Consider the following 25,874-nt stretch of genomic DNA (forward strand, 5'->3'; position numbering starts at 1 on the left):
CACTTTCGGCTTCCCTCTGGCAGATCCGAATGGCCAGCATCACTCCTCTTGTGCTTGGGGCCATTGCTAAATAAAATAAGGGTCACTGGGACACAGGCACTGTGATACCAGGACGATGGACCTGATGACCTAGCAGGCTACTAAGAGGCTAATGGGCGGGGAGCATTGCAGCGTGGATGTGCTGGACAAAGGGGTGAGTCACATCTCAGGTGGACAGAGCTGGACAGCATGAGATTCACGCGAGTCAGAATAGCATGTAATTTAAAACGTATGGATTGTTTATTTTTGGAATTTCCCATTTGACATTTTTGAGACCATGACTGAAAGCCCAGAAAGTGAAACCGCAGATAAGGGGGGACTACTGGCTACTGGCATCTCATTGTGGTTTTAAGTTGCATTTCTTTGAGTAATGATACTAAACAGTTTTTACTTACTAGAGGCCTGGTGCATGAAATCTGTGCACTGGGGGGGGGGGGTCCTTCAGCCTGGCCTGTGCCCTCTTGCAGTCCGGGAACCCTTGGGGATGTCCAACTGATGGCTTAGGCATGGCAGTCGGACATCCGTTGCTCAGTTGGGGCTGGAGAGGGACAGGGGAGGTTGGCCAGCCAGGGAGGGATCGTGGGAGGGGTCCAGGGTGTGTCCGGCCCATCTTGCTCAGTCCTGATCGGTCGGACCCCAGCAGCAAGCTAACCTACCAGTCGGAGGGTCTGCCTTCTGGTGGTCAGTGCACGTCATAGCGAGCGGTTGAGTGGCCTTAGCATATCATTAGCATCTTACGCTTTGATTGGTTGAACTGGTGACTGGACACTAAGCATATTAGGCTTTTATTATATAGGATTGGTGTTTCATGTCTCTTCAATGGTGAAATGTCTGTTAATTATCTAGATAGAAGTCTTTTTATTCTCACCATCGTAGAATACTTTCTTGCCTATCATGTCAGCAGTACTTTGATTTCACTTTGCTTTCTCGCTTATTGGCATTCACTGCTTAGGTGCAAATAACAAGAGAGGAGTTAGTGAGCAAGTGATTTATTTTGGGTCATTTAGGACTTCAGTTGTCAACAATTGTAACAGGTTGTCTGTTTGCTTGGTCAAGTGTAGTTGAGACATTTGAAGAGAGGAATTTGGACCTTGGTCATTTAACCTTTCTTGTTAATACAAAAAATTGGAAATTGACAGTAACTTGTGCCACAGTATAAAATATGATAGCGTTTACTCATCATTGAAATGATGATGCCTTCGAAGGTCTCGTTTGTTTCAGAGTGCCTTCTTCATTAAAAAATACTTTTTACCATGTGATTTTTGTGATATTATCCTCTGTAATTTTTATTTGTGATAACTGTCCTGTGGAAATTTAAGTATACCTTACAAGATATTGAGAAGGTATCCGTTTGTCATTTTTATTCACAGCAGGCACCCACTGCCCTTTGTCAGGGCATCTGTCACCTATAGGTGTGGATGGGCAGTGCCTATCAGCGTGTATCAGCAGCCGCCCAGATGTATCGGCCTCTGAGACTGAGGTTTGCTTTGCGGTGTGTTGAGCCTGTTGCTGCAGCATGCATTGGTTTTGTCACTTACTTAGTTCACTCATGGGAACAGGACTTGGACGGTGGTTGGTGAGGCAGAGCTGTTAGAGCTTGCCTGGATCCTCACCGCTCTACCGGCTTCGCTGCGTCACGCTTGGCAAGTTGCTTCTTAGTATTTCAGTTTCCTCTCGGGGACAATAATGAGGTTATTGTTGGCTTTCCATCAGTTAACACATGTAAAGCAATTAGGATACCGATTAGCAGAAGATAAAGACTCAGATGTTCCCGCTGCTGTTGCCATTGTTCTTGTTGCTATTATTACCCTGGGTCTTCCCTGGTACCTTCCCTCACGGTTTAGTCCCCTTCCTGCCCAGTCCTTTCTCTCTCGCTTTGTTTTTTCTCACGAAGGACTTCTTACTAACCTGCCGTATATATTGGGTATTCTTCGGTCGCTTGGGTAAAAAGCTGAAGAAAGTTATAGACATTGATTTGATAGTTTGGGCAATGGCTTGTGGTCCATGCAGGTTAGTTAGAAGTAGAGGGAGCTGGTGGTTGGTTGGGACCAGGTTTGGGCGGGGCAGCCCTTAAAGGTACAGGAGTCTAGCCCTTGCCTGGGCAAGCAGTGGAATTTAGAGGTTCAGTATATGAAATTTATTTACAACTGGCTAAAGCATTAACATTTTAGTTTTGGTTTTATTTTTTGAAGATCAGAGTGTGTTTCATGGTAGATAATTATACAAGCACTACAGTCATGCAAGTCACCCAGTCATGCAAGTCTACATTATTGGATTAGCATCATAATTTAGCCTGGCATTTGGGGTACAGAGAGGCATAGTTTTTAACCATCTTTCCCTTTTCTGCCTAAATGTCTTGCTACTCTTTCCAAGCAAAAATGTAGCAGGACTGGATTATTTTTTATGCACTAATTCATTGGTTAGTATTCCCAGTGTTCCTTTGTTAATGTGAATTATTGACATTGATCAGTTTTATATTCATTTTTGGCATTTTATGGTCATTTTCATTTTATGTTCCCTTAAAAGATAGTGAAAGCTGCAAGTATATATATATTGTATACGAATACAACCATGTATTCTGGCAATAGAAATAACCCATGGACAGTTTTCTTTCTAAATGGAAATGTTCACTGTACTGCATTCTCAACTATTTTATCCAACCATAAATTCAGTAGGCTGTGTGTATCAGGTGAATAGAAAGCATTACCATGTGATATACTTAGCGGATGGGGAAATGGAACCCAGGGAGCCAGTTGGTGAATCTTGGAGTGCATACAATGTTACTGAACATTTCAGTCACACTCCCTGAAAAAATGGATTAGTGACATTAGACATGCTCAGTGGCCTAACATTATATTTCTTAGCCAAATAAAACAATTGACTTTTAAACGTTTATTTTTCTATTATTCAGCAAGTATTTGTGGAGCTATCTGCCAGGCATAATGTTGTTAGAATTTGTAATAATGAAATATATTTAATTCTGTGTCAGAGTTAAGAGCAATTACTAACCCATCTCATATTTTTTTCTTTATTAAGGAGTCGCATTTTGTGAAAAAGTCACAAAGAAGAAGTTTCTTCAAGGATCCTATCTAAGTGCACTTTTTGTTGATACGTCGTTTCTAGTAAGACACTTTTCATTTTTCTCTGATATGAAGTAAATAAGTACCATGGAAATGCTTTGTTTAAACATCTAACTTTGGGAGTTAACTATAACCCATTCAGACTGTGAGTTTGAATGGCAGTCATTTTGGAGTTTATCTTGGGGATTAATATAGATGAATTAAGGATTTATAGAGTCCATTGAAGTGCATAAGAGTATATAGTGATAGTTTATCTGACACTGTTCAGATAACATGGATCTTTTCATCGTTGCCACCTCCATATCAGTTACCTTGTTTGTTGGTTTTTTTAAAGAAGAAAAATATCTACAGTAGGTAATCTCTGTTTATTGTGGCAAGAATGAGGAGGATGGGAGGGTGTGAGGAGAATTGCATAAGGCGAGGAAGGAGTTTTCAAATAACAGATGAAGAGGACAAATCTAGCCCTGTTTCTTAAAAGGTGGGAAGGGTCAATGAAAAAAATTAAGCTAATTTAGGAGATGCTTGAAAATGTGGGCTTTTTGTGTGTGTGTGTGTGTGACTTTGAATTTATTGCCTTAAATCATAGGCCCATAAGCACTCCAGCAAGGCCCTGGAGTGCTCTATTTCGATTTTAAGCATTATTGGTCCAGGTTAATAGTTCCAGTACGTCAGTAAGATGTGTCGTCTTACTCAGAAGTTTTCATGAGTGAACCCTCATCTGAAGTCTACCTTTTTGTTTTTAATAGGGGGAAAAACTACATCGATATTAGACTATTTTAACAGAGTGGAATTTTGGAAAATGTTAGCAGGGGGTATTTCTGGAATGTTATAATAAGTTAGCATTAACATTTCAAATATTAGATCTCGTTGATTAAGCCTGGTTATGTCAGTAAAAACCTTGGGAAAGGTACTTAAGACTTTTTGTTGTTGTTCTTGTCATTGTAAGAGTAGTTTTGCTATTTAACATAAGGTCTAATTTTTTCCTTGAATAATTATATGTTAGAAAGTACTTTTATAAATTTAGAAAATGAGTTCCTTGTTAGAATACTTGATTCTCATATCAGTTTCTTGTAGCTTTATATTTTTATTGTTAAACTTGGAAGAACAGTGTATCCTTACATCTTTCAGTTTAGGAGAACATGGAGAACAGGCATTGTTTTTCAGTTGAAGCAACGTATCCTTCAGACTGAAACTTATGTTATGTCCAGGCAGGATGGGATTAAGGACGTCTCATTCACACTTTAAAATAGAATCCTTGGTTGGTCTTGTGTAAAATCTCTGAATGTTCGTTTTCTTTCTTTTTCATCTTATTGACATTTTTCCTAAGTCCCTTTTGTCCACTAACTGCTCAAAACGGAATGATGGGAGGTGGAACACTGGAGGGAGCACTTGGCCTCAGAACTCTCATGCCCGTTGCTCAGAGCTGTGGCCTCTCTGAGCCTTGCTGATGGCTCTGTGCGTAACTGCAGCTGCTCTGCTCTGGGTCGTGCGTAAGCGTTAGGAAGTTTTGAGCCTTCCTTCCTTAACTAAGCTCCAGGATGTCCCCAGTGTCTTATTCTTCATGGCAGGCTTTCCATGGCTCTGAGGGTGACGCGTGAGTTCATAACTACTTGCTTAGGAGTTACTCTGAGAACTTAGATGGGAAATGCTCTTTCCTTTTGAGTAGATTCATATGTTGACTCAACAGCTTCCGATTAGGGATTTCCCCCTATACTTCTGCCCTAATTTGGAGTAGAAATTGGAGGAGTTGGCACAGAGATTGGGCAAAAATTTTTCTAACCTTTTTTCTTTTCTTTCATGTCTTGGAACTGTTTTGGGCTTCTGTTTTAGGTCTGTGATCCATTTTGAGTTAATTTTTATATATGATGTGAGGTAAGGGATGCGATTTATTTCTTTGCAAATGTAACACTTTTGAGAAGCTAATATAGTCCCCTGTTGAATTACTTCGGCATCTTTGTTGAAAATCAATTGACCATTATATGTGGGTGTATTTCAGGACTCCATTCTGTTCTTATTAATCTATAAATCTGTCCTTAATGACAACACTGTATTGTCTTCATTATACTGTAGCTTTATGGTGAGTCTTAAAAGCAGATGGTATAAATCCTCCAATTTTGTTCTTCTGTTTCTAAGTTTTTCTATTCTAGGTTCTTTCCATTTCTCTTCATGTATTTTAGAATCAGCTGGTCAGTCTCTATAAAACTGCCTGGTGGCATTTTGATTATGAATGTTTTTATCTTACAGGCCAGTTTGGGGAGAGTTGACCTCTTATGGGTATTTTTCTCTGTAGGCTTCTAACTTAATTCTGTTGTAGTCCAAGAACATACATTGTGTATTGTAAGTGCAGGATGTTGTCTATGTGCTTACATGCTATTTGCCCTTATGGTTAGTGACTGGTGTGCACTAACCATTCTGCGATTGTTTAGTGGAGCTTTCTAGAAATATATCTCGGTCACATTGGTTGATAGTGCGCTTCAAGACTTATCCCTTCTGATTTCCCGTTATTCCAGTAACTGCTGGGTGAGCAGTGCGGGACTCTTCAGCATTGATTATGGCTGGTCTGTTTCTCCTTTTACTTCTTGGTCATGGAATTTGAAACTCTATAATTAGGTGCATGCATATTTAGTGTTGACTTTTTTTTTAATGTCTTCTTGATGAATTGGGTCCACTGTCTTGAAATGTCCCTCTATTTCTGGTAATATGTTGTGAAATAGTTTCTGAAATAGCTCACCTAGTTTTGTTTGTTTTATTGCCTTCTCTGTGTGTCTGTCTCTCCTCTTATGTCCGCTTGCATAGTTATTGACAGAAAGTCTGATGTTATTCTGTACCCCTTGTGTAAATTTTCTCTTCATTTGGACTGCTCGAAAGACTTTTTCAAATGATTGCTTTAGTCATTTGGTTAGGATGTGCCATAGTATGGTTTCCTTTGAGAAAATCCTTAGCCTTTTGTTTTGTTTTTTAGATTCTTTACATTACAACCAAATCTGGAAACACTGTCTGCCATATTTTATGACATAGACAGGCTATCCCTGTGTGCTTACATGCTATTTGCCCTTATGGTTCCTATGTTGATTGCACTGGATGAACACCCAGCTACATATATTTTGTCATTGTCTTATTTCCTTAGAATTTTTGAAAGTGGAATATTTTTCAAAGGAAGCTGAAATTTAGGTTTCTTTTTGAAAAAATATTTTAAATGTGGGTCAAATCATTTAAGAACCTTCTATCTAGAGCAGTGATGGCGAACCTATGACACGCGTGTCAGAGGTGACACGTGAACTCATTTTTTTGGTTGATTTTTCTTTGTTAAATGGCATTTAAATATATAAAATAAATATCAAAAATATGTCTTTGTTTTACGATGGTTGCAAATATCAAAAAATTTCTATATGTGACACGGCACCAGAGTTAAGTTAGGGTTTTTCAAAATGCTGACACGCTGAGCTTAAAAGGTTCACCATCACTGATCTAGAGGGTAGTTTTGAGTGACTGATTTTCAAAGACAGTAATAAATGTTTTGTTCCCTGGTGTTTACTTCCTTTTCATTTTATATTTTACCCCAAGATGGGCACATTTTCCCTACAATATTAATGTCATCAAGATGCCCAAGATTCCCCAAAGTGTATGTTTAGCGTTGCTGTCTGAGCCTTATGTTCAGCTTTCTACTTGACATTTCCAGTTGCCTGATCGATGACCATCTCAAGTTTAATGTGACCAAAATTGAATTCTTAAGTTCCTCTCTTTTAAAGAAGGGATGAATCCTTATAGATTTTCTCATGACAGATGCCTGTTTGGTTGTTAAAAGCATTCAGTTGTTGACTGTACATAGTTACTTTATTAGAACGTTTATTTTAGTAGCTTCTGATAAAATTTAACAGGTAGTTGATTATTAGAACCATCCAAATGGTGTGTTCTGATGAGCAACCTCAGAGAGTGGTGTTTATTTAATAAGGGCCAAGTTGAAGTAAAGTTCACCTTCTGTTTAAAGTCCGTGCTCTTAAAATATTGATGTACTTAAACCACAGGTTCTTTAAAACTAAACAAAATTGATTGTAAAAGACTGAACATCTGTAACCAGTATTAGTAGAATGACTTGGTCTGAATTTGAGTGCTAGGTTCTGGTATCTCGCAAATAAAGACAACAGAACACATATTGGGAATCTTGCTTAAACTCTAGTTTCTGATTTTTTTCAATGACATACTACAAAAAATAATTCAATTATCTGAGAGTTCAGTTTAAACTGATTTTTTACTGTATTAATTTTGCCTGAATACAGTGATAGGCCTGGCATTTAATTAGATTCATTTTTGCCCCCTACGGTAAGATAGATTACTTTCTCTATGGGCAAATGGTGCCCAACGGTGTTCGTTAAACATGGGTTTTAGTTTTCAAGGTAGGTTTTAAATGTTGCTATTTCTACTAAAACTCCTTGTATTAAAGGAGTTTAATACTCCTGCAATTATTTTAAAGGTGCATGCATACTTTTTAGAGTATTGTAGTTGTTGAAAGTGTAGTGAAATGATCTTTGCCACTTTAGCCAGTTGAAGTGTACAGTCAGTGGCATCAAGTGGCTGCCCATTGCCGAGCAAGGATCGCCACCATCATCTGCAGAGCCGTTCCGTCATCTCCTACTGAACCCCTGCACCCATTGGCCCTAACTTCCACCCCCTCCCTCCGGTCCCTGGCAACTGCCTGTTTACTGTTTCTGTCTCTGTGCATTTGACAGAATGCATAAATACCTCATGTAAATGGAATTATATAGCATTTGTTCTGTGAATTTATCAGTGTCCTAGTATTTGTGCCCCATCCCTCCAAAAATTTTTTTTAATATATTTTATTGATTTTTTTATAGAGAGGAAGGGAGAGAGATAGAGAGTTAGAAACATCGATGAGAGAGAAACATCGATCAGCTGCCTCCTGCACGTCTCCTACTGGGGATGTGCCCACAACCCAGGTACATGCCCTTGACCGGAATCGAACCTGGGACCTTTCAGTCGGCAGGCCGACGCTCTACCCACTGAGCCACACCGGCTTTGGCCAAAAGTATTTTTATCATGCAAGTTTTGAAAGCACTAGATTTTGGCACAGCTGTCATTCACAATATGACAGATTATATAATGGCCAGTCATCCACTAGAGAGAAAAAGGGAATAGAAAACCCTAGTTTTTGAATGATCCACAGAGTCAGAGGAAAATGGACATGGGGCTCATAGGCCACACCCACCAAGTAGGGCGCTGGGTTGATTCTACTTGGGGGCATTATTTTGGCTTCATCAGGGAGATGCCATTCCGATTGATAAGGGTTCATTAAATAGCATTACAGTAAGTGCATATTATTAGGGAAGTAGAGAGTGTCTTTGTGGGTTGACAAATAGTACTTTTGCTGGTGTCGGTGGCAGTTTGCAGGAAGTTTGTAAAGGCAGATTGGAGCTATCAGATTGTTAGCCATCAGAAGCCTTTAAGCCGCAGTGGTTCTCAACCTTCTGGCCCTTTAAATACAGTTCCTCCTGTTGTGACCCAACCATAAAATTATTTTCGTGGCTACTTCATCACTGTCATGTTGCTACTGTGATGAATCGTCATGTAAATGTCTGATATGCAGGATGGGCTTAGGCGACCCCTGTGACAGGGTCGTGTGGCCGCCACAGGGGTCGCGACCCACAGGCTGAGCACCGCTGCTCTAAGGGTCTTTGATAATGTTTACGAGGAGAAGCTCTGGAGCTAGACTCCTTGTGTTCATGCTCTATGCTACGCCTCTTACTGTGTGACCCTGGACACACTGCTCACCATCTCTGTGCCCCAGCAATCCTACTTATCAAATGAGATGGTAATTACAATGACTCAGAAGATTGCAGTTAGGGTTGAATGAATGAAAACGGATCCAGTATTTAGGAAAGTGTCTGGCACACAGAAAAATCTCAGTAAGCCTCAGCTCTGGTTGCTATAGTCATAAGCCTGGAGGAAAAAGTCAGAGTTTACAGTCGCGCTCTTTTAGCCAGAACTAGAGGTACAAAAAGACTGAAGAGATACTTTAGGGGTCGAGTGAACAAGGCTGCAACTTATTTTATTTTTTGTTAATCCTCACCTGAGGATATTTTTCCATTGATTTTTAGGGAGAGTGGAAGAGAGGGGGAAAGACAGAAACATCGATGTGAGAGAAACACGTCGATGGGCTGCCTCCTGCACGCGCCCCGATCAGGGCCGGGCCTGGGAGGAAGGGCGTCACCCTACTTACTGGTTTTATGTAACTGGAATTGCAACTAATAATCCCGTCCGCGTGCAGCATCAAAACAGGTTTGAAATTGGTACAGCATTGTCATGGTTTGCAAATCTATAGAACTTAACATTTTCGAATTTGTGTTTTCTTTTAGATCTTACAGAGAATTTCAGCGGTAGCCCTGGGACGAGAAGCTGCAGTAACAGAAGCCGTGTATGATGCATTAGGCTATTGAAGAAAAGTAATTTTTGAATTAAATATTTGGAATAGAAGGGAGGAAAGGTGACCGAAAATGGGGCGGAAGAAAATACAAATCACACGCATAATGGATGAAAGGAACCGACAGGTAAATGAACGTCTTCATTCATCTATTTAACAGATGTAAATATTTTTTCTTTAAAAAGGAGTGTAGGATAAACGTTGAATTTTTCTTACATATAATTTTAAGTCTAAATATTTTTATTTTTAGACTAAATTACATATTTTAGCAATCAGAAAGTTTTGCCTTTTTATCATGTGCTTTAAGGAAACACTTTATTTCAGAAATCATATGTGTTAATTAACAAAAACATAGGCAGAAAGAAGAAAAGTAAAATCCCTGCAGTGATTTTATGTACACTAATTGTGTACATTTTTCATAATATATTTGTTCTTCTGTACATTTCATTATTAGTGCCTACATATTGATCATTTAAAATTATCACCTCTATTTTCATATGTAGGTAATTCTTAAGTTAACCACAGCTATCAGTGAATGTGTTCTGGTCAGTTACATTTTCAGGTTAACCAACAAATAATCATATTTTTTTACAACTCTTGTTATCATAAATATTCTACATCATTTATGTACCGGGTGGGCAAAAGTAGGTTTACAGTTGTTTGTATAGAAATAATCTATAATAATAAAAGCGTAATATGCTAATTAGACCAGATGTCCTTCCAGTCGAAGCCGGGGCTGCGAGGGGAGCCCGGGTCCCAGGTGAGGCCCAGGTCCTGGGTGCCAGAGGGAAGCTGGTGCTGGCAGCTGGGGGAAGAAAGGCCTACTCTTGGCACGAATTTCATGCATCGGGCCTTCAGTAAATCTATACTAATAAAAGGGTAATATGCTAATTAGACCAGACATCTTCCAGACGTCCTTCCTGACAAAGCCAGGCCTGGGCAAAGCCCCCTGCTTGTGGTCCTGGGTGCCGGCACCTGCAGCTGCGGCTCAGGGGAGAGAGAAAAGCTGCACACCCCACAGTCCCAGGTGCCTGTGGCCAGCCAGAGTGAGGGAAGCCCAGGTCCTGGGTGCCTGCGGCTGGCTGGAGTAGGGAATCCTGGGCCCCAGGTGCGGCGCTGAGGCAGAGGCGGTTAGGAGCAATCAGGCCGGCAGGGGAGCAGTTAGGGGCGATCAGGCTGGCAGGGGAGCAGTTAGGGGCAATCAGGCAGGCAGAGGTGGTTAGGAGCAATCAGGCTGGCAGGGGAGCAGTTAGGGGCGATCAGGCAGGCAGAGGTGGTTAGGGGCGATCAGGCAGGCAGAGGTGGTTAGGGGCAATCAGGCAGGCAGAGGTGGTTAGGAGCAATCAGGCTGGCAGGGGAGCAGTTAGGGGCGATCAGGCAGGCAGAGGTGGTTAGGGGTGATCAGGCAGGCAGAGGTGGTTAGGGGTGATCAGGCAGGCAGAGGTGGTTAGGGGTGATCAGGCAGGCAGAGGTGGTTAGGGGCGATCAGGCAGGCAGGCGAGCGGTTAGGAGCCAGCAGTCCCAGATTGCGAGAGGGTTGTTCGACTGCCGGTTGGGATTGAGCCTAAACCGGCAGTTGGACATCCCCTGAGGGGTCCCAGATTGGAGAGGATGCAGGCCGGGCTGAGGGACACCCCCTCCCATACACAAATTTTGTGCACCAGGCCACTAGTAATAAATAATAATACAATAATAAACTGTGTTTTGCTTGTGCACAACAATTTGTGTTTGAGAAGGTCTTCATTTCTTTTAAAGTACAATTTTTCAAGATACAGAATTTCAGGTTGGTGGGCCCTCCCCCGCCCTCAGACACTTGAAGCGTATCAGCGTTCTCGTCCGCATTGCGTGTGTCTGAGGAGAACTTGGATGTAGTTCTTACATTTACACTCATGTGACAGGGTGCTTTTTTCCCCTCTGGCTTCTTTGAAGATATTCTTACCTTTGATTTGTATAGCTTCCATATCATATGCCTTGCTCTCGTTTCTGGGCGTGGAGGGGTTTTTGTTTGTTTGTTGTTTGCGTTTATTTTGCTTGGTGTTCTTTGAGCTTCCCGGATCTGTGGTTCGGTGTCTTAACATTAATTTGGGGGAATTCTCAAATGTTCTGATTTAAACATTTCTTCTGTTATTTCTCTTTCTTCTCTTGCTGCTATTTACAGCTTCTGTTGACATGGCCTCAAGCTTGGAGGTTTCTCCCTCATTAGTTCCATCCTGCTGAAGGACCCATCAAAGGCAATCATTTGTTAGTGTTTTTATTGCCAGCATTTAAAAAGAATTTTTTAGGAAAAGAATTTCCACCTCTCTGCTTACCTGTTGTCTACTTTTTCCATGAGAGCCTTAGTATGGTAATCATAGCTGTTTTGAATTGCTGGTCCGATAATTCCAACATCTCTTTTTATTTTTATTGATTTTTAGAGTGCAAGGGAGGAAGAGAGACAGAGAGAAACATCGATGTGAGAGAGACACATCGCTTAGCTGCCTCCCTCGCGTGCCCTGATTGAGCCTGCAACTGAGGTACATGTCCTCGACTGGAATCGAACCAAGGCCCTTCAGTCCTCAGGCCGATGCTCTACCCACTGAGCAACACCGCCTAGGGCTGATTCCAGCAGGTCTGCCGTGCTTCTGATGCTTGCTCTGTGTCTGCAGACTGTTTCTTACCCTTGAGTAAGCCTTGTAAGTGCTGAAAGCCAGAGGTGATGCCCTAGGAAGGAACGGCAGGAACAGGCCCCGGGACTGTGGTGGTGGGGGGAGCGGGCGTGTTCTGGAGCCTCGCTGAGATATAGACTAAGTTGTGAACAGAAGTGACCACTGACTTCAGTCACACAAACGGAAGGATATGGGGATGTTAACAAGTCTTCATGGATCTCGGGGAATGGAGTCTGATGGCAGCAGGTTGAGGCAAATGGGGGGCATGAGATTGGAGAAGGTATAGGTGTTTCTATCAGGCATGTGCACTGGGTACCTGGGTTTTGAAGGGGAAGGAGGGAAAAATAATTTAAAAGAGACTGGGGAGCACAGGGACGAATCTTCCAGGCTGAACAAACAAAGATGGGTCTCTGCTGGAGAGGCCTGCAGCATGGGAAGAGCGTTCAGAGGACATCAGGGAGCGGCTGGTCCTAGGCCGTGCGTTTCAGTGGGTGCAACACGAGGGCTTGGGAAAGGACGCGTTAGGTCAGGTGTGCTCAGTTCAGTTGTGTGGGGAAGAGTCGAGGGAGGAGGGGTTCCTGGAGGGAGGACTTGGGGTTTCTGGTGGGAACCATTTTAAGCCAGACGGTCAGGGGCCACTGGCACCTGTTTCCTTCTGTGGTCCTTTGCCTTCTGCAGTAGAACAGGGCCAGGGGTAAAGCAATAACCCCTAGGAGGCTGCCCTACCAGAGCCTGTGGAGGTACAAGATCCACATGGGACTGTTGTACTATGGCCCAGAGCCCATGGAGATACCAGATCCACATGGGACTGTCGTACTATGGCCCAGAGCCCATGGAGATACCAGATCCACACGGGACTGTTGCACTATGGCAGATGGGGGGAGGTAGAGGCTAATGGGGAGTGTGAAGCTAGGAACCTTTTCCATCTTCAAACTCACACTCAGCATTAAGAAGACTCAGTTTCAGGGAGCCTATATTCAAGGACTACTAATGCTTTTTACACGTGTTTTTAATTGATTTTTAGAAAGAGAGGAAGGGAGAGGGATGGAGATATAAAAACATCGATGAGAGAGAAACATCATGGATCGGCTGCCTCCTGCACACCCCTTCCCCCCCCCCCCCCCCCCCCCCACTGGGGATGGAGCCCGCAACCCAGGCCTGTGCCCCGACTGGGAACGGAACCCTGACCTCCTGGTTCCTAGGTCGGCGCTCAGCCGCTGAGCCCCGCCGCCGGGCGACTACCGAAGCTTTGAATAAAAATGGCCTTTTCCCCCTGGCCCGCCTAGGTCACCTTTACGAAGAGGAAGTTCGGGCTGATGAAGAAGGCCTACGAGCTCAGCGTGCTCTGCGACTGTGAGATCGCGCTCATCATCTTCAACAGCTCCAACAAGCTGTTCCAGTACGCCAGCACCGACATGGACAAGGTGCTGCTCAAGTACACCGAGTACAACGAGCCGCACGAGAGCCGGACCAACGCGGACATTGTCGAGGTAACCGTCCTCTCCGCCTGAGCGCAGGCGTGACCACGCCTTCCTTTAGCAGCGGTACCTGTTAGATGCTTTCTGCATCCCAGATCTAGACCAGTCATAGACACATCTTGTCTCGGAATCATTTCTTTGTTTTTAAATATATTTTTATAGATTTCAGAGAGGAAGGGAGAGGGGGAGAGAGATCGAAACATCGGTGATGAGAGAGATCATGGATCGGCTGCCTCCTGCACGCCCCCCACCCCCACCCCCACCCCCCGGGGGTCGAGCCTGTGACCCGGGCGCTCGACCATTGAGCCCGCCGGCCGGGCTGGATCATTTCCTGGGAGGATGTAGTTGTTGCACGGGATGAACCACTGTGGCTACAAACGTGCCCTCCTCATGGGGACACAGTAAACGAGGCTGTCGTACCACAGGCCCAGCATCCTCTAGCACATCCCCTGTTTTTAAGTTAATATTCTAAGAAACGATTATCACTGAGTTACAGTTTTAATGTCTTAATTGTGTGATTATGTCAGTGATTGCCCACAACTCTAACCACTAATGAAGTGAAAGGAAGGGATGTCAATACGATTTCTCTTTTGCTAATGGCGATTTAGCTGTGGGGGAGGGATGCCCTCATTTTCCTCCATCTGCTGCCCGTCAGTATCGTAATTCCGCCAAAGGAAAGAGATGGGATTGTTTTCAGAACGATTTCTCTCTATTCAGAGATGGTGTTTTAAAGGGAAGCCTTCAAAAAGAGGACCAACATGCTTCCCCTTGCAAACTCTTGTCATAAAAGCTAGCATCCCATGTATATTCCTAATGGCGTTTAGTTAGCTCAGTCTGTACTTTTGTCTTATTTGTTATATTTGGAGATTTTGCTTCATTTTTATTCATATTTATTTTACTCCTTGAAAAGAGAGACACTTTGGCTTAATCTTGTAATATTAGAAAATGATTTCAATAATTAGGTATTTCCTTGGTGAAAGTACTGAAACCATGTGAAATGATGCATAACTAACTATAAAAGAAGGAATGAAGCTCCAATCTAGATTTCATTCAAATCATTGAAATTTAGGTGAAGATACTTTATTGTGTAGGAATCTGTTTGCTGCCACAGATTTTATTATAGATCTGACAATGAGATCTATGTTTTCCCTATATTTCTCTGCCTTAGCCATTCCTTTTTTCCCAGTAATTGTGACTGCCAAAAAAAAAAAAATTCTCCTACTTGTATTAAAAGAGCCCTTCTGTTACTTTTAAAGCAGTTAATTGTTTGAAAATAGAAGGAAAAGTGCAGCGTAATTACAGTGAGGACCCGTGTCTGCTGCTTGATTTGCCGGGTTGTATTTCAGTGGCTCACTCGAGGAGCGTCCCCTGACCGTGTCTGGCGCTTTTGTTTGGCGCTTGTTGAGCACTTCGCTTAAACTGCGCGGTGACGTCGTTGGCCACGCCCCTTCACTGTAAATTACTGTAATCATTGAGCATTTTTGGTCCATCTCATCACGTACATCCAGCACGAACTATTCAGCAGCCTTTTCCCTTCATACAGACACAATGAATTTTGAGTCAGAACTTTGTAAATGAGGAGATCACCATTCAGGTTCGCTTTAACAGAGATCTCATAACTGGATTTTCTGGAAATGGGGATGATCCCTGTGTGTCTAGTTTAAAACGATATCTTCTTTTTAAAATCTCGATTTCTTATAAAAGGTTGTAGTGCCTTAAGTTAACCAAAAAAAACAGAGTTGACTAATACTGTCAACAAATAGATGTCGGAGCTCGTTTCCCGTGGAAGGCGCGGCCACCTTCTGACCCTGATTCTCTGCTCTGTGACGGGGGCAGCAGTGTCGCTCTGGCACAGGCAGCGTGTGCCTGCTCAGAGACCAGGGAGAATACGGTCTCACTCGGTCCTCCCAGAGCTTCCAGGAGACACTCCGTCTTCATCTCTGCGCCAGAGTGTCGGGGAGCAGGTCTCGGCACTTCTCAGCCGTCTCCTGTGTTGCTACATCTGCTTGAGTAGGAAGGAGAACTTTCGCAGCCCAGGTATCCACTGGGATTCTGGTATTTTCTTATAGTTCGAATTTGTAGAGGGAACATAACTCTTACCAGCAGGTTTTTATGAAGTTCATAAATGCAAAGGGTAGGAGACAGTTGATGATAAGGGACTCATTTGTTGTGGTAGAATGCATGCTAAGCTTGCTTCTCCTTTGCTGTGTGTTAATGCCTTGCTGAGGTCGCCTGCGTTTAAGACAGCGGTGGGTGCACCTGTAAGATGTTCTTTCTCCCACATAGAAGGTGCTACAACTCAGCCTCACTAGCAGTGCACACACGTCTGAGTCCTTCTACCAGCCGTGGCCCTGGCTTATGCTCATGCAGCACAGACTCTGAGCCACACAAGTTCACCAGATAAGAGAAATGACAAATCCTCATATCGAGCTGCCTAGGGCCCAGACACTTCACAGTGCTTTACAGATATCTCACTGAAAGATATTTTTAGAATGCGATTGTAAGTATTTCCCCTTTTCAGCGTTCCCTTTCAAACAGCCGTAGTCATTGCAAGCCCACTTTCTGATGTCCATTTGCTCATTTGACAGCAGTAACTGGGGGCTCCTGTGAGCGTGGGCTCTGCAGTGGTGTTATTGGAGAGCTCCAGCTCCAGCCAGTGCCCTGTTCCCCCTGCCCAAGTTTGCTAACCCATTGAGATCAGCTTTTTCCAGCTGAGGATTTTACACCCACGAACTTCTAACACGTGGGTGTGCGGTGGTCTAGACTCTTTAGCCTTCTCATGTAGCATGAAATGGAAGCATATAAACCGCTATAAGTGGTCGACTCTAGTGTGTTTCCTTAGGCAATATGGTCAAGTGTAACTAACTGGAAACCTGGTGAGCAGTTTTCCTAAGGCCTCTAGCTGAATTCACTGATTTCCGGGTGCATATTTGTTCATCCCTACAATCGGCAGGATTTTACCTGAATGCCCTCTGGCAGAGCGCTGACTATTAAAGTGGAGTCAACTGTAGATGCATTTCCATGTGTCCTACACACCAGCCCTTTGGGGACGCACTGTGAAGAGAGAGGGCGGGTGTCCTGTGTTGTTAGCCACACTTGCATGGTCTGCAGCGTGAGGACACGTGTGTTGTGCCTGTAGAGTTGGATCTGTATGTTGTCTGGGAGCGCTGTGCTAAATACATGCTAAAGCTGTTGGTGTTGGAATCTTGCGGGATAAACAGATAGTGAGAAAGACACGACACTCATTTACCCACCGTTCAATTTTTAAAAAGAATATTTTTATTGATGTCAGAGAGGAAGGGAGAGGGAGAGAAACGTCAATGATGAGAATCATGGATCGGCTGCCTCCTCCACGCCCCACGCCGGGGATCGAGCCCACAACCTGGCATGTGCCCTGACTGGGAATCAAACTGTGACCCCCTGGTTCATAGGTGGACACTCCCCCACTGAGCCAGGCCGGCCGGGCACACCCTCGTGTGCAGTAGGGTTTGTGTAGGGGAGTGATCAGGGTAAGGAAGGGGCAGGTGGAGACAGTTGATGGGGAGAGCACCTTGAACACCAGGCTGTGGCATTTGACTTTTGTCCCATGGCCCTTGGCCACAGAAAATGAGCATTTTAAAGAGGTTTACAGCTTTTGAAAATAGACTGTTCTCTCATCTCTTAATTCCATAGGTTGTTAGTAATGCTGAGGTGTAGGAAGAAGAGTGCGTCTCATTGGGGAAGGGAGAGTAAGTGGGGTGCAGGCTGTGTCCTGAAGGAAAAGTCCGGGTGCTTCTGCTGACAGGTGGCCTGTGCCTCCCGGCCCCCCCCCCCCGCCCCCCCCAACACACACACTGCAGGGCCTACGCAGCCAGCCGTGTGCTCTGGGAAAAGCCACCTTCACGGGAAGTGTAACCCGCACTGGAAAGGCAAAATGATCAGACTTCTTAGAAGATAAATAGGAAAACGTCTGCATCATGTTGAGGAAGGGAAAGCGTCTTATACAAGACATAAAAATTACTGCCATCAGGGAAAACTGTAAAGGAGAAAGGGGGTACATTCGACTTTATTACCATTAAGAATCATTTTCATCCAAAGACAAGTATTAAAAAACATGCCAAAGAATGGGGAAAGGGTTTTACAGCGCATGCAATTAGCAAAGGACTTGTGTTGATTACAAATAAAAAATGGCTCTAAAGCAATAAGGAAGAGAAACAGCTCAGGAGAAAACTTGGCAAAGGACTTGACAGGCACTTCACACAAGAGAAAACCCAAATGGCCAGTAGATATGACATGTGCTTGATTGTCTTAGTCATGAGAGCAACGCAGACTCAGTCCTCGTCGCAGGTGGGAAATGTCCGCTGATACAGCTGCTGAGGAACAGTGTGGCTTCGTCTGGTCCAACTGAAGAACATTTTATGAACTAACAGCTTCACTCAAATACTTTAGAGAGATGTGTGCAGATGTGTAGACTATCTGCACACATGTACATTCGGCCCAGCCGGTGTGGCTCAGTGGTTGAGGGTGGACCCGATCCATGATTCTCTCTCATCACTGATGTTTCTCTTTCTCCCTCTCCCTTCCTCTATCTGAAATCACTGATTGGCTGCCTCTTGCATGCCCCCTATTGGGGATCGAGCCTGCTACCCGGACATGTGCCCTGACCAGGGAATTGAACCGTGACCTCCTGGTTCACGGGTCGATGCTCAACCCCTGAGCCACGCCGGCCAGGCATGATGTACTTTTCTTTATGTATGCTTCACAATGAAAATAAAAAAAAAGTTAATACATTTTCACCTTGTCTAGGAAACATAAGAAGTGTCTTTCAAAATTGGGGACAATTATTAAAAATGGGGAAAAGGAGAACTTTTCTCATTTAAAAAATCCTAATGGTCTAAGTTCCTTGCGACTTATGACATCATTCTGTTATTTCACACGGGCTCATTTGTACCTGGTGCTCCATCTGACTAATTCCCCATCCAGCCGGCACCCAGGGAGCCTGCGCTGCTCAGCTGCCTGCGGACGGGAGGGTGAGGGTGAGGTGGGTGGCGAGAGCGGGCGGGATGTAGTGCTGAGCTGCCCGGGCAGTTAAACCCCAGCGGACACCTTTGAGTACTTGCAGGCCCGTGGTTTCCCTTCTGAGCGCGGAGGCTGTTCGTTTGGAGTGGGATTTGACAGTTACCTTCCCAGAATGGAGCGCACACTGAGGAACATGCCAGTTCTCTTAGGCAGGAGTTAAACACGCAGCTTCTCAGGCGGCTCCGGGGGCCGTGGAGCGAGGCTGGCCTGTGTCTCCTCCGCCTCGCCCGGCCGCGCGCAGATCACAGCATTCCGCCCTTAGCGCCGGCCCGGAGCCCTCGCCTGGCCTGCGTGGTCACGATAAGGAGACGGAAAAGGCCTTTTTAGGAAGCGGGTCCTCAGCACCGCTCTCCGTGCCGGCGATAAGGACGCAGCTGGCTCCCGGCAGGGGCACATTAGTTCCTTATCTGCGCTGATAGCGGCTGGCATTCCCTCCGGGACCGCGGTGAGAGCCGCTCCCCTCCCGGAGGGCAGGCAGGCTGACCCGCCGCTGTGCAGGGAACGCGGGTGTAACTGCCAAACAGGCCATGCTTCTTCGTAACAAACGGTGTTCAGAGAGACACGCACTCGGGGATCGCTGTTGGTGAAAGCAGTCCGCTCGGAAGGCTGAAGAGGAGGGAGCCGTCGGGGGGCGTGGGGCTGGGAGAAGTCGGCCGCCTCATGATGACATGTGCGGAGGCACCTGCTGTGTGTTCCGTGTCAGGGCTGTGCGGGCATGGAGTTCCTCGGAGCAGAGTTCTGAGTGTTAACACCTTCCTGCGATAGCAGCTCGCGGGCTTTGGCAGGGCGGCCGCTGCGGGGGGAGGGCGCCTGTCCTCATCCTGGGTTCCAAACAGCAGGACCTTTTATGGCCAAGCGCACGGCGTCCCTGTGCTGGGGGAGACCGCGGCCCGAGGGCTGGGACCAGCTGCAGTGCGTGCTGGATGCTGTGGTCGGGGACCGGTGGGTGTCGGGCATTGTGCGTGGGGCTCCTAGCCCATCCCGAGTAGTTTGAGACGCTAATATATCTGTACTAACGGTTTCTGATGGTTCTTTAAGCATGAAAAGAAAATCAAGTTTAGTGAAGTGAAATCGTAAAATAACTACTTCAGAGAAACTAAGGAAAAAGTCACAAATCGTAATGTATTGTGTGATTTTTACTTCTTCCAAGAAAAGAGGAGTAAAAGTGGCACTCACAATTATCCTAAGTCATGTTTTAAAGGAGGCCACAGTCCATCACTGTGGATTAATTAAAAAGATTCCTCAATCGAATTTAAATAATTATTAACGAGCTTACCTACTGCTGGTCTATGGATCAAACCATTTCCTACCTAAATGAACTCTGGGAGGTAGGCTTACCTGGAAAATGTCACCTTCCTAGAACTTCCCTTTGGTTGGCTGGGACATCAACAAATCTCAAAGCTACTTAAGGTGTTGGACCCAGGAATTCTACTGTGAAATAAGACCCACGAGGACTTTTAAAAACAGACCTTCTAGAAGTGAGTTAGTGTTCCATAGATCGTCAAGCCCTTGGTTTTAAATACTGGACAAATCATTTCATGATGATTTTTCATTTAAAAACTTTAAAAGTAGAAACCCAGCCGTGCACAGCATTTTCACTATATTAGGAAGAAGAAGAAGAAAAGTCATTTTGGTGCAGGGATACTTGCTGACATTCGAGAAAATTCTCCAGGAAGTCACTTGAGTGGATTAAGTTAACCCATGAAGCGCTATGGAAAGAGCCGGGGAGATAATGCTGGGTCACTTATTTTTACAAATTTTAAAGAGATGTAAGGGCGCTAATACGTTCATTCTATACAGGAAGGAGTCGTTACTGTCATATATTAAGTATTTGAGTTTGTATACTTCAAAGTTATGTAGGAAAATGATCGTATCTCAGAGCAGGTGAAGGAGGAAATTTTGGGGATATTGTGCTGATTTGATTCTCTCTGGGGATTAGGATAAACTCTCAGCACAGTCAGTAGATGAAGTTGCTGAAATGTCCATTTTTTTAAGGTGCCATCCTGACTTCTCGGGGTGTCATGATGATACATTTCTGTTCCGGTTCCCACGCCCATTAGCCCTCGGATATGGGGGTGAGGCGTCATCAGGGTGGGCTGAGGCTGGAGAGCAGTGAGCCATGGGTCAGAATTCTCTTGGGAGTTCGGAAAGGAAGGGTCCACCCAAATACCCCTTTGCTGTTGGGGTGCAGCGGGAACATGGATTTTGCTTCTGCCTCACCGAGGAGTCAAGTCCATGTGACCATGTGAGACCATGCCCGTGGCTCCTGTGCGCTCGTAGTCGATGTTACAGAAAACCTCGCGGCACGTCAGTATCCTGTGTGTGTGAACTTTCCAATTGTATTTCAGACGTTAAGAAAGAAAGGCCTTAATGGTTGTGAGAGCCCCGATGCTGACGATTACTTTGAGCACAGTCCACTCTCGGAGGACAGACTCAGCAAACTAAATGAAGAGGGTGATTTTATTTTCAAACGAGGCCCTGTAAGTACTTCCCTCGCCTCACCTTGTGATGTGTTGATCCTTTCTGTTAACTTCATCGTCTAGGCTCTGAACAAGAAGGAGCACCGAGGGTGCGACAGCCCAGACCCCGATACTCCCTATGTGCTAACGCCACACACAGAAGAGAAGTATAAAAAAATTAATGAGGAATTTGATAATATGATGCGGAATCATAAAATCGCAGTGAGTACTAACGTCTGGCTTGTGCTTTTAACTTGTGCATGAAGAGGCTGACCACACGCCTTGTGTATTTTCAGTGACGGCAGTGATGAGGAGGAGGAGGGAAAAAAGCATATTTGACTTTATAGAACTTTAGGTCAAAATCGCTGAAATCTTACCACACGTGTTCAGTGCCTTAGACATAGGCGTGAGGAGAAGCGCTCTGGTCAGGCTCGCTTCCCACTGCGCCCTGTGCCTGTGGGGAGGGCACCTGCCACATCCCGGATTTGTTTCCTTCTCTGTAAAGGAGTGAGTTGCCTCACGTCATGTTTAAGGTCACGTCAGCTCTAAATTTCAGCGATTTTAACTGTGGGGTGCCTATGACTGCCCTCTCCCTCCTAGGACTTAAAAAATATTTCATGCACTTTAAATAGATCTTGAGACTATGGGGTATAAAATGGTTAGATTTATTAAAAAATTTGCTGTTTCAGAATTATTATGAAAATATATTTTTATTGATTTCAGAGAGGAAGGGAGAGAGGGGGAAACATCAATGATGAGAGAGAATCATGGATTGGCTGCCTCCTGCACGCCCCCTACTGGGGATGGAGCCCGCAACCCGGGCAGGTGCCCTGGCTGGGAGTTGAACTGCGACCTCCTGGTTCACAGGTCGACGCTCAACCACTGCGCCCGCTGGTGGGGCTCAAAATTATTTTTCCTCGTGTTGTGTAGTTGCTGTCATAGCAGCAGCTCACTGCCTGGCTCTTTGTAAATGTCGTCACACCACTTGGCAGCAACATCTGTGCTTTGCTGAGCCCGTGGGCACCGAGGAAGGGAGCCCTGGATCTAGTGCAGTTTCAGCAGCAGCTTCTTAACCCGGTTGCAGAGTGAATAGGCGTTCAGAGCTGTCCACGCTCTCACCTCCAGCCATAAGGAAACGGTCTTTCTTTGAGCTCATGCTCCTTGGACAGCCCTTCAAAGCGTTCTCATTGGAAGTCCCGTTGGCAAGAGCTCCTCACGGCAGCTGTTGTGAATCTGCGTTTCAAACGCTGTGAGTGTGCTGTAGGCCTCACGGGACACATTGGTTGTGATGCTGATACTTACTTTACCGTCAGAGTTAATGCTCTTAAAACTACGCTCTGAGGCATGCGTCATGGGTTGTTTCTTCAGAGCAGTCCCATACTGTACGCGCCACTCATGGAAGATAGACTTAAGGACGTATTTTTGTGCTAGTACCGTCATTGTCTTTAAAAACAAAACAATAGCAAACAGAAAACTAAAATTCCTTCTGACCTCATAGAGATGTTGGTGACCCTGCAGTTAATGCTAAGCTGCAAAAAAATATTGTGTCAATAAAAGTGTTTACCTTTGAAAAATTTTTAAATCTTATATCCACTGTTTCGTGTCTGTTAATGAATTATAATTTTCTACCTGAAATAAACTATTGAATAGGATATATAAACTGTATTCTTCCAACGTTGAATTAGTGTTTCCTAACTTTGCAAATCACTTTAAAAAAGTCTGAAGAGGAAAGGTTTTCCTCTCATTTTAAATTATAAAAAGGATTGTTATTTATCATCTGTGGAAATTGGTCTATGCCGGAATGAGAGGAAAATGGAAAACTCTTTAAAGAGGGTGTGGACTGTTGGAGGGAAGGAAGAGAGCAGTGATAATAGTTATAATTTAATCATCAGACAATTCAGAGAGAGCCTGTCAGTTGTTAATTTTATTGTTTAGATTATTTTTTCCCCTTCGTTACACCCGGATTGCTTTGTGCTACATATGTAACTTAGTTGTTGTTTTTAGTTTTGCCCATCAAGAATGTCAGTCAATTAAATCATTGCAGGGTTATTTATAATGTCTGAAATTATTAAGTTTATAATATTTCTACACACTTTGCCCTTTTTATTATAATGGGAATCTCCCAATAGAAATGTAATGTGACTAAACTGGTTTCATTGAAGTGATGATTTATGCTTAACTTGGTAACACGATATATTTTGTAATGTCTAAATTTGACCACATACTTTAACATTAGGTGGACTTTTTCATCTCTGAATGTTTGAAATATATAACATATACATTATGTCGGAATATATGTATTAATACATAAACAATGGAAAAGGTTCATGTGAAGCATACTCCTGTTTAAATATAATTCTAAAGGAAAGAGCTTACACCTGCGAGTGGAAGATTTATAAGGATCTGTCCCCATCCTCTGCTTTTAATAACGAGTTAGTTGGTGAAGTTCATAAGTGAATGCGTTTGATGGAAATGAACCTGACAGCTTCTCTGCTTGTTTGTCCTTTACAGCCGGGGCTGCCGCCTCAGAACTTCTCCATGTCCGTCACGGTCCCCGTGAGCAGCCCGGGCGCGCTGTCCTACACCAGCCCCGGGAGCGGCCTGGTGTCCCCGGCCTTGGCCGCCGGCTCCGCGTTGGCGGACTCGGGCATGCTCTCCCCGCCGCAGGCCGCGCTGCACAGGACCGTGTCCCCCGGCGCCCCGCCGCGGCCGCCCAGCACTGGCAGTGCGGGTAGGTGGTGACGGCTGTGCTGGCAGCTCTTTGTCAAAAAGGGTAAAAAAAAACAAACCAAATTGCTACCCTAAGCAGTTCTTAATGCTGCTGCTCTTACCTTTATTGTTTTAATAAACAATAACTGGCTTTCTTTTCAAGTATTTTTAAAAATATATTGTTATTGACCTCAGAGAGGAAGGGAAAGGGAGGGAGAGAGAGAAACATCAATGATGAGAATCATGGATCGGCTGCCTCCTGTACACCCGCTCCCCCCCCACACACACACACACTGGGGATCGAGCCAGGTATCTGCCCTGAGCAGGAATCAAACCTCGACCTCCTGGTTCATAGGTCGATGCTTAACCCCTGAGCCACACCGGCCAGGCTCAAGTATTTTTTGACAATCTGCTGTGGCTCTCGCACCGCGGCAGGTCCAGGGGAGCGGTATATGCCACCTGTCAGCCCTCCTCATGGGACAGCCATGCTTGCACGGGCAGGACATCCTGACAGAGGTTTAAAGCGGCGTGGGCCGTTCATGCTGAAAATGGCGGAACGGACTCAGCTGACTGGAGTTGGTGCTTCTGCATCTCTCCCTGCCCGGATGGTTCATTACTCAGCGGGATTCGTGGTGCGCTGCCGGCCTCCCTCGGTGCGCGCCTCCCCGTGCCTGGTCGGTAGCGCTCCCTGAGCACTGCTCACCCAGCAGCGAGCACTGTCTGCACTGACACCCGCCAGGCAGGCACACGCAGGGCCGGCAGCGAGCGTGTGCAGGGCGGGCAGAGCAGGCCGACAGCTGCGAGTGTGCGGCAGTTCATCCTCGCATTGTTACTGATTAATGTATTTATATTGTGCTTGTATTATGGTCGTTGTTATCCTTACTTATATGAGTTATCGCTTAGGGAGTGATGGCCTGTAACTTCACCTATGTACGTTACCCGTCAATGCCAAGTTCAGACTGGCCGGGTGTTCCTTAGGCGTGGGGCGAGGCCACCTCCGTGCACTTGCTTCAGATGCTGATGAGGAGGCGGTTCCTACTCACCCCTGTCCTCTCTCCTCCTCTCTCCCTCCCAGGTGGGATGCTGAGCTCCTCGGACCTCACGGTGCCCAATGGAGCCGGGAGCAGCCCCGTCGGTGAGTGGATCCTGCGCTCGCGCGTTGTAGGCAGCTGCCGGCCGTGGTGGAGGGAATGGTCCCCCCCACGGGCCGCTGCCGATGAGGGAAGGGGTGCGTGGCATTCCCTTGTAGCCTGGTTTCTCCCTGAGGGTACGTCTGCCTCACGTTTCCTGGTAACTCCCCGCTTTATTCCTCACACCGTGGCCTGGAGTTCAGTTCTCAGTTACCTGTGGCGAGCCCCCTCCCAGCAAGGAATTATTCTTTTCTAAAGTCTAAATCGCCACAGCACAACTTTTACATCAACACCGTCAAGGAGAAGCTTTCTGTAGCATCTCTTCTCCCAAAATTAGACTAACAGGCCACCGACCATCTGACAGCGGGAGATGTGGGCAGGGAGCTGCCGGGAGGCACTGGCGGCTGCTTCAGGCACAGAGAAGCGAGCAGCGGGTCCGCGGGCGCTGGTGGTCACGGCAGGACACTCACATGGTGGCGTGGTCGCAGCCCGCTGGTTTCTCACTTCAGGATCCTCCCAAGGGGACTTAAACCCTTAAACCCCTGTCACAGTGTGTCCGCCCCCGCCCAGGAGGCTGGAGAAGAGAGACTGTGCTCTTACCATGACAGTACGCATGCGTGCCCGAGGTCCCAGGACAGCTGTATGCCTCTGCGTTGCCGTCCTACTAAGGCAGTGGTTCTCAACCTTCTGGCCCTTTAAATACAGTTCCTCCTGTTGTGACCCAACCATAAAATTATTGTCGTGGCTACTTCATCACTGTCATGTTGCTACTGTGATGAATCGTCATGTAAATATCTGATATGCAGGATGGGCTTAGGCGACCCCTGTGAAAGGGTCGTT

General features: G+C 45.4%; 1 protein-coding gene across 9 annotated transcripts in view; it reads left to right on the forward strand.

Moving 5' to 3' along the window:
* MEF2A (myocyte enhancer factor 2A) overlaps positions 1-25,874 on the forward strand; it is a 56,968-nt gene that overhangs the window by 18,147 nt on the left and 12,947 nt on the right. For 6 of the 9 annotated variants that reach the window (XM_036355602.1, XM_036355607.1, XM_036355609.1 and 3 more), the window contains 6 exons: positions 3,076-3,161; positions 9,491-9,682; positions 13,487-13,690; positions 21,280-21,417; positions 23,707-23,926; positions 24,980-25,039. In XM_036355602.1, coding sequence (XP_036211495.1) covers positions 9,629-9,682; positions 13,487-13,690; positions 21,280-21,417; positions 23,707-23,926; positions 24,980-25,039 — 676 coding nt within the window. In that variant the 5' untranslated portion in view covers positions 3,076-3,161; positions 9,491-9,628. Of the gene's footprint in view, positions 1-3,075; positions 3,162-9,490; positions 9,683-13,486; positions 13,691-21,084; positions 21,217-21,279; positions 21,418-23,706; positions 23,927-24,979; positions 25,040-25,874 lie in introns of all 9 variants that reach the window. The other 3 variants (XM_036355606.1, XM_036355608.1, XM_036355605.1) reach the window with 2 other exon arrangements.

This window comes from Myotis myotis, unplaced genomic scaffold (genome assembly GCF_014108235.1).
Source record: "Myotis myotis isolate mMyoMyo1 unplaced genomic scaffold, mMyoMyo1.p scaffold_m19_p_23, whole genome shotgun sequence".
Taxonomy (NCBI): Eukaryota; Metazoa; Chordata; class Mammalia; order Chiroptera; family Vespertilionidae; genus Myotis; species Myotis myotis.